The sequence below is a fragment of the Lagopus leucura genome, unplaced genomic scaffold (genome assembly GCF_019238085.1).
Source record: "Lagopus leucura isolate 7727_CA_CO unplaced genomic scaffold, USGS_WTPT01 Super-Scaffold_100002, whole genome shotgun sequence".
NCBI lineage: Eukaryota > Metazoa > Chordata > Aves > Galliformes > Phasianidae > Lagopus > Lagopus leucura.
In genome coordinates this window covers 39,924,325-39,937,705 of record NW_024962263.1, presented here as the reverse complement: position 1 = coordinate 39,937,705, position 13,381 = coordinate 39,924,325, and the positions used below count along the sequence as shown (strand labels likewise).

General features: G+C 40.9%; 1 protein-coding gene across 3 annotated transcripts; it reads left to right on the top strand.

Moving 5' to 3' along the window:
- Positions 1–118: 118 nt before the first annotated feature.
- On the top strand, positions 119–12,499 carry SEH1L (SEH1 like nucleoporin). 3 transcript variants are annotated; one of them, XM_042870031.1, is made up of 9 exons: positions 119–251; positions 1,824–1,874; positions 2,622–2,768; positions 4,105–4,316; positions 5,362–5,460; positions 6,857–6,997; positions 7,294–7,451; positions 8,157–8,307; positions 11,800–12,499. In XM_042870031.1, exons 1-9 carry the CDS (start codon positions 141–143, stop codon positions 11,987–11,989), a joined length of 1,260 nt encoding a protein of 419 aa, XP_042725965.1. In that variant the 5' UTR covers positions 119–140; the 3' UTR covers positions 11,990–12,499. The 3 variants fall into 3 exon arrangements, with proteins under 3 accessions (XP_042725965.1, XP_042725967.1, XP_042725966.1); XM_042870033.1 differs by having other exon boundaries at positions 10,236–11,891; XM_042870032.1 differs by having other exon boundaries at positions 10,169–11,891.
- The last annotated feature ends 882 nt before the right edge of the window (positions 12,500–13,381 follow it).

The window sequence follows — 13,381 nt, the reverse complement described above, 5'->3', positions numbered from 1 at the left end:
GCGCAACCGCCCGCCTCGCCTCAGCCTTCCGAAAAGGACGGAGATCCGCAGCAGCCCGCGCGAGGCCCCGCCTCCGGACGGCGGGCGGGCGTGGCCGAGCACGCGCAGCGCTGGGAGCGTGGCGGCCGGGCGGCGCCGCGATGTTCGTGGCGCGCAGCATCGCGGCGGATCACCGCGACCTCATCCACGATGTCTCCTTCGATTTCCACGGGCGGCGCATGGCCACCTGCTCCAGCGACCAGAGCGTCAAGGTGGGCGCGGCGCCAGGCGGGCCGGGCGGCCGCACGCGGCCTGCGGACGGCGCGGCCATGGCGGGCGGGGCCTGAAACCGCGGCACACGAGTAGCCTGCGCGAGTCCCGGCTGCGGCACCGCCGTGCTGCGGGGCTGCGCTCCCCTTATGCGGCCTCATGGGCTGCAGCTCCGGCCCGGGCCGCTCCCGCGTGGATACCCACGGGCTGTGCCTCCTTCAGGCCTCGTCCGCCGCTGCCCCGCGGGCTCCTCCGTGGCTGCACGGGCAGATCTGCTCCACACGGTGCCCACGGGCTGCAATGGGACAGCCTGCTCCTTTGTGGGCTTCTCCTGGGCTGCAGGGAGCTGCTGCTGCTTGCCTGGAGCTTTTCCTGCCCTCCTTCTGCACTGACCTTGGTGCCTGCAGGGCTGTTCTCTCGCATCTCTCACCCCCCTCACCCCACTGCTGCTCCATGGTGTTATTTCCCTTTCTAAAATCTGCTCTCCAAGAGCACGCCCAGCATCACTCACGGCTCAGCTCTGGCAGCGGTGGGTCCCTGTTGGAGCAGCTGGAGCTCTGAGCTGACATGGGGCATAGCTGGGCTCTGCTCACAGAATCTGCCCTGCAGCACCCCAGTACCAGAACCCTGTCATGGGAACCCAGTACACAAGCAGACAGCTTCTCTCTGATCACAAACAAAAGAAACAAACAAAACCAACAGCAACAGGAAAAAAGAAAAATCAACCCAGCCCCAAGGAGTAAGCCAACAGCCTTTGATCAGACCGAGAATATAAAACTTGAAGCCTGAAAAGAAAGACAGCAAGATTTAGGTAGAACTTAGAAAGCACACCTTTAACAATATAATGTAGCTTTCCAGTTACAACAATTCTTTATGAGATTCTTAAGAAGCTTTACAGCCATGTTGTATTTGATGTACATCCCACTCTCAGCAAATGGGCCCTGCAGAACAGCAGTTGCAGCGTTTCATGCTGACAAGATTCCCTCACATCAGGCTGATAAATTGAGAATGGGAGGCTACGTTACTTGTGTGCGGTTCATAGATCAAGTTAGAAATATTAGAAGCAGCAATAAGATCTTTTACCCCACTTTGTAACGCTAGATTTGTTTTGTCTGCTGTATTGCTCTGCCTTGCAGTCACACTCCACAATCTCTGTAGGTCCTCTCCAACAGAACTCTTCTGTTCTGTCCGAGATGATAGCCAGGAGCCACATCAGGGTTTGGGGACCACATCTGAGCTTGTACCACGGTGAAGACTGCGGTCTGCTGCAGTAAAACGAAGTGATTTGCTCCTGGGATAAAATGTATTGAACATGGCCATAATCTGTTTCCTTGCAAGTAATATGTTGCTTACAAATGACAGACTTCGCATGATGGTGGATTTTGCAGGCATGTGCCTGTCCTCCACATCTGTAAGAAGGATATTTTCGAAGTTAATCATAGTGTAGTACTGCACCAGGGAGATTTCTCCAGATGAAAACACTCAGTGGTGACTTTTTTTAGTGGCTGTGTTTTTTGTTACTACCTGTTGCACTTGCATACAAATTATATGATTGTCTTCTGATTTTTCAATAGGTCTGGGACAAAAGTGAAAATGGGGATTGGCATTGCACTGCAAGCTGGAAGGTTTGTATTAATAGTCATTACACAGTGATATTGTTATTTCTCTCTCTTTTATTTTTTGGTAGAGATATATTTTCACACAGCGGTAGTGTGTGCTTGAGGAGTTGGAAAACAGTACTTTTGCTTTTAATGGAATATTTTCTTGTTTGTATTTTCTTGGCTGTGGGGAGAAAAAGGAATAGGAATGGCTTTTCAACATTGTAACTGACCTCTGTGTTTTTCGCCCATAACCTTTCTGAGAACTATATATGGAGTCTGTAGTTCATCAGAGTAATTAACTAGTGCATTCAGCTTCTGACTTATCCTGGAGCTTGTGTATAACAGGACCACGGTACAGTAATCCCTATGAAAGGGAGAGCAAGTGAAGCTTTTATATTCCCTTTCTCTAGCAAAAGCAGTGTTCAGTGACCAGGTATGAAAAAGAAGTTTGTTCTGAAGAAGAACAAGCTAAGTAATGCTCTACACATGCTCTAGAAAAGTACAGGCGAGCTAGAAATGGGCATAGTGATGGTTGAAAATGTAAAACAGGGCTGCATCTCCTGTCAAGACAGAATCTTAGTTGGCAACTATTTTTTTGGAACTTAGGATTTTAAAGCAGTAATGAATAATACCTAGAAATGCTAGGCGTGATACTTTAGAGCTCTTACTTCTACTTTACAGCAGGAAGTCACAAAAGTGTATGGAAAACCCTTCATGCTCCCTTGGAGTCATGTGTTTCTCTGAACTGTTGCACTTTGTGTTATCTTGCAGACACACAGCGGCTCTGTGTGGCGTGTGACGTGGGCCCATCCTGAGTTCGGGCAGGTCCTGGCCTCCTGCTCTTTTGATAGAACAGCAGCTGTGTGGGAAGAAATAGTGGGAGAATCCAATGATAAACTCCGAGGCCAGAGTCACTGGGTAAGATTTTAACATATAAATTTAGCTTTTACATGTGCCCAGAAAAACAGATTTGCTGTGCCTCACTGATTTGTTTGCTTACTGTATTGGGCTGAAGCTTTAAACTGAACTCCAGAATTACACAGAAGACTGAACATTAAGTCCTTGTAAATTCCATGTACTGGACATCTGAGTTTGCAACATATTTGCTATTCCCGAAACAGAATTTTCTTCTCTAATATGAAGTGTCCTTGAAATTGTTATGTTTTGTTAATTTGTGGCAATGTTCCAATATAGGAGTACTTTCAAGACATTGGGACAGACAGCTAAATGGCAACATTCAGGCCAGTTAAGCGTCACTTATTATTGGTTTAATTAGGTGTTCCTCTGCAAACCTGAATCCCATACGCGGTAGAACTGAAGTTGTAGGTATTTTGTTCTTTATTCATCTGAAACCATCCTGTGCCATTCTTTTTCCTCTTTGAGACAGTAGCTCAGGTTTGGAGAACAAAACATTTTGCTCAGAAGTAGATTTTCTGGATAGCATTTCACAGAGGGAATTTCTATATGTAAACAGATTTTTTTTTGCAGACACTCAATCTTATAGATCTCAGTGTACTGTTCCTCTGGTACTATATTCTGCCTTCAGTTATCTGCAATTTTCTACTTTCCACTAAAGCTTTCTAAGTGTGTGACTGGGCAGAGTCAGGTTGTTGGAACCTGTGGCATCTAGCGGGGTATGGAAGCTGACTTCATGTGCAGGAGGCTGTACTGATCTGTAGTTTTCAGGTCAAACTCATGCTTTCTTGACAAGAAAAGAGAAAGCTTGGAACCAAAAGTATTTACTTCTTTTGTCCTTTTTCACTCTAGATAACTTTCCTATCAAACGTCTGCTGTATTCTCCCATTCCCTTCTCAGAAGTACTTGTTCAGACACTTCTGTTGGGAAATCCTCATGGTCAGTTTCAATAGCACTGAGAATAGAAAGCAGCGTTGTTAGGGATCGCAGTTGATACTGTCAGCACTGTGTATGAAGAGGACACATTCAAACTGCCTGTGGCCATTGCATTTTTTTTTTTTTTCCTTTCTTTCTGAAGTTTAATCAAAACAACTTCTGTTGTTCTCAAAACTTTGATATCACAGTGCGTGTCCCTGCTCCAAATGTGTGCAGTGCAGTGTCCATTTTTCTATTAAGTCTATATATAAGTTATTCTCGTTCTGGATGGAAGAAATAAATGATGCTATGAAGTGGTGTTGTCAGACTTCCACTTGCCTTCTGGGCAAGGGGAAAAAAGTCAACAAATTACAAAATGCATTTTTGGTGGAGACATCCAAGAATTTCTGCCTTTCTTTTGCAGGTAAAGAGGACCACTCTGGTAGACAGTAGGACATCTGTTACAGATGTGAAGTTTGCTCCCAAGCATATGGGTCTTATGTTAGCAACTTGCTCAGCAGATGGCGTTGTAAGGATTTATGAAGCCCCAGATGTGATGAATCTCAGTCAGTGGTCACTGCAGCATGAAATCTCATGTAAGCTAAGCTGCAGTTGCATTTCGTGGAATCCTTCTAGGTACGTTAATAAAACCATAGGTGTTGCCTTATAACTGTGTAAGCAGAAGATCTGAAGAGTTAGTTCTGGAAGTGTTACAGAATGTCTTTTGTCCCATGAGGTTGTATTCCTAAACTTAATTACGAGCAGTAATTAACAAGCTCAAGAACTGCAATGTGCTTTTTTTGTCCCACAAAACTTACCTGAGTTTCCTAAGGAAAAGTGTTTATAAAGAGACCGTTCCCATGTTTTTGCTTCAGGAAGTTGTCACAATAGGTAATAATTTGGACAACTGTAACAAGGACACACACCCTTGGCAATTCTAGGAACCACATGCTTTGCTAACACAAAGTCTAAGGGTTGTATTGTTCCTTTAGTTGTATCTTCAGGGGCTCAGTGATGTATTTAACCTACTTGGACAGAAAGAGATCAGAGGAATGCGATGGTTGGTTTATCCCCACCCTGGGGGCTCAGTGATGTATTTAACCTACTTGGACAGAAAGAGATCAGAGGAATGCGATGGTTGGTTTATCCCCACCCTGAAGAATATATAAGTACTCTATCCCCACCATGAAGAATATATAAGTAATCTGTCCCAGAGGTTCAGAGTACAAGCTTTATCTCTACTTCACCCTAGGAAGTTGTGTTAAAAGTCGATTTAAAAACTAGTACTCATATATATGCTTACGTTTTGTAATTGGCTTTCCAAAACCTGAATGAAACCCTCCTAAATCAGTCACTGAGAATCATTGAATGCAGATTGTGCTATATTCCTTAAAACAAATATTTCACTGCAAATGCTTAAATGAATTTAATCCTGATGTCTGGGAGCATGTGTCATCCTGAACTAAATTGCCAAATTGTGTTCCTTAGTGTTTTATCTTTATTTGTTGTATGAAGTAGACATTCAAGACAACAGAATTGAGGTAGTACTGATAACTATGAATAACACTTTGTATTTCTTTCTAGGCAACCTTTTTGTTTTATTTATCTACAGATGTGTCTTAAATTTTGGAGATTGCTTGTGAAATAATTATTAACAGAATTCACATCTTTTTACTTCCAGCTCCAGAGCACATTCTCCAATGATAGCTGTAGGAAGTGATGACAACAGTCCAAATATATTGGCTAAAGTTCAAATTTATGAATACAATGAAAATACCAGGTATGCTAAATAACAATATATGTGGGCTGTTAGAATAGCTTGTGAATGTCTGGCCTTCTCTGTTTCATACCTGTTGTTGCTCATGAAGTCATGAAGAGGAGTGGGAAATAATACTCCTCACTTTTGTCTGCAAGACTTTGGGCAGGAGAGACACCTCAAAATGCAAACAAATGTCAAAGAAAACGGCAGATTTTTATAATTTTGTTCTATCTCAGTACAGAAATTCCAGTATTCCTACTGGCATTTTAAAGGGAGAGTTGCTTTTATGCTTCTGAAAGTTTCTGTGCTTAGTTTTGAACAAGGAATCAGTAGGACTAAAGTTAGAAGTTTAAATTATGGTTGAACTAGAAACTGTTTTGTTCAAGGTAACAATAAAAATGGTTCTAAGATCATATTTATAGTGACAGAAAGTCCTGTGAGTTACTACCAGTCAGTAGCAGTTGGGAGTTAAGTTAGGAGTTCAGAACCAGAAAATGCATGCAGAACCACTTTCAATTAGTGGATGACAGATTGTGTTTCATTCAGCTTGACTGCTGTGTGATTGGTTCCAAGGTGTTTTGTGAGCTTATTCCTGACTTCACACTACATTCTTTATGCATTAACAACACAGAAAATTTGTTGCAACTCACCCTGTGGTAAATAAGAAAATGAAATATATTGCTGTACAGCAAAGGAGGCAGGTAGTAGCCTGCTTATAAGCACAAGCTATTTACTAAGTTTCTGGAGTAGAAATTCCTCTTCAGATTTGTGAATGAAGGAATTTTTTACGTTTTCTTCCATCTACTGACAGAAATGTTCTTTGTACAGGAATCTGTGCTTTGTTCTGTGATTTAGTATTACAATCAGAAAGATTAATGCGTGGAAGTGGGATACAGGAGCGCAACAGCAAAAGAACCAGCGTGGATAGGATGGTATTTCAAAGGAAAAGTAAAGGCGCTCACCTGCCTCTGAAGATCTAGGCTTGTAGGAAAGACTCCACAAGGGAGAAACATCCAATCAGAGATTCTTCCCTTGTGGCAGTCAGTTCTTAAATGAGGTCTAAGAGAGATGCAGCCAGGCTCCACCCCTTCCAGTCACACAGCTGAATTGCCTTCACCTGTGCTCCCAGAACTAACCCAGTCCTTTCCCCAGGTGATCATTTAGTGGTTCAGGCCATGACTTAACAGTTCCCTTGCGTTTAGTGTTATGATACTAGTAGTTAATGTATCTGTTGTATTCACTTTCTGAAGAAATCAGCTTGTAATTATTAGTTGGAATGTAATTTATGTTAAACAATTACAGCTTTGCATCGTCGTGTATCCTGACTAACCCTCTTTTCCCTGTTCTGTTCGCTTTACGTAATTAGTGACCCTGGCAGTTTTAGTGGCGCTAATGGTTAATTTTTCACACCCTACAGGAAATATGCAAAAGCAGAAGCTCTGATGACAGTCACAGATCCTGTGCACGATATTGCATTTGCTCCAAATCTGGGAAGATCCTTTCACATCTTAGCTGTGGCAACCAAAGATGTACGAATTTTCACACTAAAACCTCTAAGGTGAGCTTAAAAGCAAGACTGCAACACTGTTCAGTATGATATGGCACATACTGTAGAGTCTTTCTTAGTAGTATCTGAGATGCAAAGGATGTAATTAAATTTATTTTAGCAGCCTGTTTTTTTAAGATGATAAGATTGTGAGCAAAACATCAGTTCTGTCTGAATATCTCTTTATACTTCTAATCTGTTATACAGCTAAGTACGTTTCTAGAAGCATATAGACCTCTTTTTGTCGTTGCGTTCAAGCCAGAACTTGGAGCAGTTGTGTGCAAAACTGTTACGTCTCTCTTTAACAGGAAAGAATTGACTTCATCTGGAGGATTAACAAAATTTGAAATTCATATCGTGGCTCAGTTTGACAATCACAATTCCCAGGTGTGGCGAGTCAGCTGGAACATCACGGGCACAGTGCTGGCCTCCTCCGGCGATGACGGCTGTGTTAGGCTTTGGAAGGGTAAGAACTCTGCGGGTCTCCTGCTTGAAGCGCCTCGGCTTTGTGCTACGCTGAATGTATGGGAGGAAGTATTTTTGGAGTGAAAGGTTTTTAGATCGGTGAATGATAGGTTTTTGCACTGACATTTCAGAAAAAAGGAAATAAGGTGCTGGAACATGGGACTGATTGAAGTTTCTGCAAATAGTTGTTACTGTACTATATTTGGTAATCTCAAATCTCTTGTTTTACCAGATCACATCTGTGTAAAATTGTCGCTATTTAGAACTAACTTGTATTGAGTTGTTGTCTTTGCCTGCTGCCAAACCCAGAAAAACTGTATTCTGTTAAAGCAGCACTCAGGCAATCTGGCGTTTTTTTTCCCCTTGAGCTTTTTTGTATTTCTGTTTAAATTTCAAGAAGCAGCAACAGAACTCAGTGGCAGTTTCCTCATCCATTCTCAGTAGTTTCTCAGCTTTTTATTAAAACTTTATTAAGGACAAAGCAAACCCACTCTTACTACAGAACAAAACCGAGGTTTAAATAATGGATAGGCAGAGAACACCAAGCAGCTAAAGGACCACATATTCAACTACTCAGAATACATATGTTGATGCTGAAGTACAATTCTAATTCACACCAGACGCCTAGCAGTTGAAGTATCATGACTGTACCAAAAGCTGAGTTTCAGAGTCCAAACTAACAGTTTCTATCTGTGTACATTTGCAGCTAATTACATGGACAACTGGAAGTGCACTGGTATACTGAAAGGTAATGGGAGTCCAGTCAATGGTAGTTCCCAGCAGGGAATTTTTAACGCCTCTCTAGGTTCAGCCAATACAAGCCTACAGAATTCACTAAATGGATCATCTGCCAGCAGGTAGGCTAACTGGTAAAGAGACTGGATCTCAGCAAATTCTTTCTTCTCTGAATCTTCTTTTCACTTTGTTTTCATGTCTTGTATTCTTTTAAAATGTGGTGTCATTTATTGCACGAATACTCCTGCAAGCTGTTCTGGCCTTGCTCTGTGTTTTGTGTCTGTTATGCTGGTAGTAAGAGGAATTACCTTATAAATAAGCAATGGTAGCAGTGGTTTTTACTTTTAGTCTTCTCACTTTCTTAAAAAATCTTTCCTGAAGTAGTTTTGAACGAGGAGAAAATTGATCATACTGCTTTGTAACTGCCATTTAGATGCATGTATAAAAGTTAAGCAAAAATACCAGCAACAAATTCTGGTTTTGACTGAGACAATGCAGCAGGATGGAAGGAGGAAAAGACACTTTATAGCATAGGACTTCAACAATCATAGGCTGGTGTTTGTTCATTTTACTTGCATTTTTGCAGGTGTAACATCATTTGAGTAAAAATTTTGGGTTTTCTTAATCTTCCTTACTCAAATGGAATTCTTACTGCTTTCTAAATTGTTTTTATTCTTCAATAATTGCTACTAAATAGGTAAATTAAACTGCCTTAACCAAAACCAGTTTTTAATTTGTGTACACTAAACTCTAGAAATTACTGGGTCCTGCACTTGTAAGGTGAAGTGAGTACAGTGCTTTACAGGATGTGTGCTGTATAAGGGCTTGGTGTGACCAAATTCCACAGCAGAAACTTCCAGGTTATTTGGCCAGCTTTATTTGTTTTTGCCCAGATGCCTTCATTTCCATCCATGTACAGCTACCAATACGAATATTTTTCTTTTAATTTAAAATGCTCATCTGTAAAGTACTAGAATAGGTTTTGGAGTGTTGCTATTCCCATTTCTACCACCCCTGGGCGGTTCTGGCAGTTCAGGATGGCAGTTCTGGCTTCCAAATCCATAGCTCCATTGAAGAGAGAAGGGCATTCACATTTCCTCACAAGATAAATGGAAAGCAAGAGGTGATTATGGGACAAGCCTTCAAAAAGAAAGGAAGCCAAAATTATATTGGTCGTCTGGTTCCAATTGCTACCTATTGTGTAGCAAAAAGTGCTGGAATTATTCCCATCTTGGACATGGGATATCAAACGCTATGTAGCTGTAAGTGGTTTGGACTCCTGCAGGAAGGAGATACAGGCCATTTTATACCTCTTCAGTACGGGGGGTGGATCCATAATCTCCTTATCTAAGCCATACTGCCAGAAAGACACCCGTACCCCACCGCAATGGTGGTGGTTCTCTCCTTTATGTTGATAGGAAGCCACCATGAAACTGAAACTTGTACTGTTGTTTTAGACTTCCATTGCTCTGTGTTTTGAAATTTAGACATTGGGACTCACTTTTGGTTACAGAATGAAGTCTATGGCTGTGGAATTTTAAGAATATGTCCTAGGATGGGACATATTCATAGTAAGGTGCACTTAACGCGTTTTCTGTTTTAATCATGTTGGCATGAACTGCAAAAACGTAGTTGCTAACTTTTTTTTTAGCCATTAACATTTTTAAAAAAGATTTATTTACTGACATTTGGCAAATTGGTATGCTACACGATCTACTTCGACTGTAACCACAAACGTGATGTTTTGGTGTTCATATGTTTAAACACATAAGATAGCTAAGGCATAGGTACATCTGGATCTCTGGAAAGCTGTTAAAACACGGTCACCAAAGTGGGTTCTCAGCCAAAATAGTTTTTAAATGGATGATACAGAATTGTTGGAAAGGAGTTGGCAGGGTGATATTGTTATGCTGATATAATTGTATATGTCTGGATTTGTGATACAATTTCCCTTCTCCATCTGTATTATGTCCTTTTTAACAGAAAGCAGAGCTGATACCAAGCTAACTGGAGTAACTTTGATGTTTTGCTGCTTGTTGCATGCACACAGGAATGGAAAATGAACTCCTTTTTCCCCTCCCCAACGCCGTTTGACCTCTCCCAAGACACCAGCAGCCTGCTAACTACTAAACGCTATTCAAAAAACCTTTTTAAACTACGTTGTGTACTTTTTTTGTACTAGGCCGCACAGTTTGATACTGTTGAAACTCCTGATAGAAAAAATACTAGGAGAGGCTTTTTGTTTAAAAAAAAAAAAAATCAAAAGAAAAAAAACTTGCATCAGAGCAGTTTCTTAAAATAACTTGTCGAGTGAGCCAGTTCTTGAGCAAAACTGAAAATCTTGTCCTTGGTTGGGATGGGAGGAGGGAAGTGACCATTAAAGTAGCTTTCATGAAAATTGTTTTGATAACTGCTGTGTTTTACATTTCATAGTGTTTAACACTTGACTGAGATTCCTTAACATCACGAGTTTGTAACTGCTTTGTAATATATGCAACTGTTAGTTTTAAAGGAAAAATTGTGCTTTGACAATTGTACAGATGGTAGCTTTTGATAGTTTGGTATTTCTTCGTTTATAACTTAGTATGACTTAAAATATGTTTTTTGTAAGTACTATCAAGCTTGCTTCATCCTGACTGGGACGCATATGTTTTCTGATGTGTTTGTATGTTCCTATGGCAATGATTCCATGCGTAACTAAAATTCTGAGCGTACTGTCCTAAATAATGCAAACGTTTGAGCCATATGAAAGTTGAAACCAAAATGCAGCATGTTGTGGATTGTCCGTAATTTCACAAGTGTACAGCTGTTCTTTTAGGCAAGTCCACAGAACTGTAAACAATATAGATAACACCTGTAGGTATCTAATGTAGTTATACTAAAACACACAAACATTACGGGTAAGTTCTAATAAAAATGGCAGAAAAATGACATGGAGTGCTGTAATTCTGAGTTCTGGATTCACCAGGAAGCTGAAATTGATCCTGAGTATTTTGCAGAAATACGTAAATAGACACAAAGATTGTACTTCGCTGAAAGCAGTTATCCTCTGTAAATGTATACTATTCAATTTAAACTATTGTAAAAGCTATACAATGTTTTTATGTCTATTCTGGAAGTCCCGTGAAGTTCATCTGAGTTAGGTGCATATGCAGAAAATGTACGTACATGGTTTTTTAATGTATAACTTGTGTCGCAAATGGAGCGTTGCTGAAAGCTGTTAACATCACAGGAATTCTGGGAGAGTGAAAGCATGTTCATAGCTGTGTTATGAAATTCTTTTGATTTCCAAAGCAGTTTGTTCATTCTGCAAGATGGGTACTACAATTATTATTACAGCATTCTTTCTATGATTTTCAGGGGAAAACTTTTTTTCCTTAAAGGAGAGTTTCCAGATTTGTCTTGTTTTGAATTACAAGCCTTGATTTCTGCTATTATGTTCTATTGGTTTTGGCATGGATATACTAAAGCTTTTTTTTTGTTTGTTTTCCAGCATGTCTTTTCTCCCCTTTGGTTCTCCTTGTATTTACTGCCTTTCTCTTTTTTCTTGTTTTTGTTTTGTTTTGTTTTTTTGTTTTTGTTTTGGTGTTTTGTTCCTGTCTTAATTGTTTCAGGTATTTCTTTCCCCCTCTGGATTCCCCACGGGCTGGATCAAGATGGTCCAGTCATGCCCAGCTCCTTCCTCCTCCTCCTCTGATAGAGCACTCTTGCGATGCTGACACTGCCAACCTCCAGTATCCTCACCCTCGCAGACGATGTGTATCTCGGCCTCTTAATCTATTACCTGAGAATGAAGGGGTTTAACATGTTACTTTGAATAAACGTTGAAGGGCCTTATACTGATGGTTGTGAATGCTTCCATTTCTGGCTGCTTGTGTGTTCCTTCTCTCCTACAGAAGACTTTAAAAAATGTGGGGTCTTCATGCATGTTTTGCAAAACAAACTGCAATATTTGGAACAGTCATTTGTGTGCATCAAAGGAACATGTTAATCGGTAGGCTTTCAACTGTGGCAACACATGCAAACGTGAGCCATGAGCTGCTAATGGAGTAGCCAACTTCAAAGTGCCTGCCCTGGTTTGGTTTTTTTTTCTTTTCTTTTGTTTTTGGAATCAGTTTATTGTGACTTTGAATTTTTTCTTTTATATATTGCACTGAGAAATGTGAAATGTATTCTCAAAATTAAACATACCTTCAAGAAGTGGTTGAATAACTAAAGGATGATGTTTGATCAACTCGTAAAAGAAACAAAACCATTCCTGTGTATACTGCAGCAAAATGCAATTTGGAATGTTGGGTTACTTTAAAAAAATTTTCCATCTTGCTGTATAAATATTTAAATTTTATAATTGTGGTTGACTAATAAACTTATTTTAAAAGGTGTGTTAGTATGCCTTTTCTTGTAATGGTGTGAAGCTATTTCATAAGGTGGAGGTGGTGGAGTCGCCATCCCTGGCAGTGTTCAGAGGCACCTGGATGAGGAGCTACGAGAGATGGTTTAGTAGCTTGTACTAATAGGAATTGGAGGGTGGTTGGACTAGATGATCTTGCAGGTCGTTTCCAACCTTGTGATTCTGTGATTCATAACCAGTGTGAGATTTTGGATTCAGATGTCTGTTCTCCTGTATTTGGGTGAAAGAAGCCATGCCAAGGGAATTGAGACTGTTCAGTCTGGAGAAAGAGGAGGCTCAGTGGAGACCTTATTGCTCTCTACAGAGACCTGAAGGGAGGGAGTGGTGAGGTGAGGGTTGGGCTCTTCTCCCAGGTAGCAGTGGTAGGATGAGGGAAGATTTAGGTTGGGTATTAGGAAAAAAATGCCCAGAAAGAGTGGTGAGGCAGTGGCACAGGCTGCCCAGGGAGGTGGTGGAGTCACTGTCCCTGGAGGTGTTCAAAAACTGTGTGGATGTGGCACTGATGGACATGGTTAGTGGGCATGGTGCGATGGGCTGACAGCTGTACCAGATGGTCTTACTGGTCTTTTCCAACCTTGATGATTCTATAAGTCTATTACATGACTATTTGGTTCTATTTTCAGAAGATTGGAGAACATTTTGGGTACATATATGTACCTTTATGTACCGATCGGCTAGAAAATGTTGAACTATTCCAGTAATTTAACACATGGGAGACAAGCTGGTGTCACATACAAATTTTTCCAGTTCTTTGGTAACCTTAATAATTCTATGATTTCACAGTC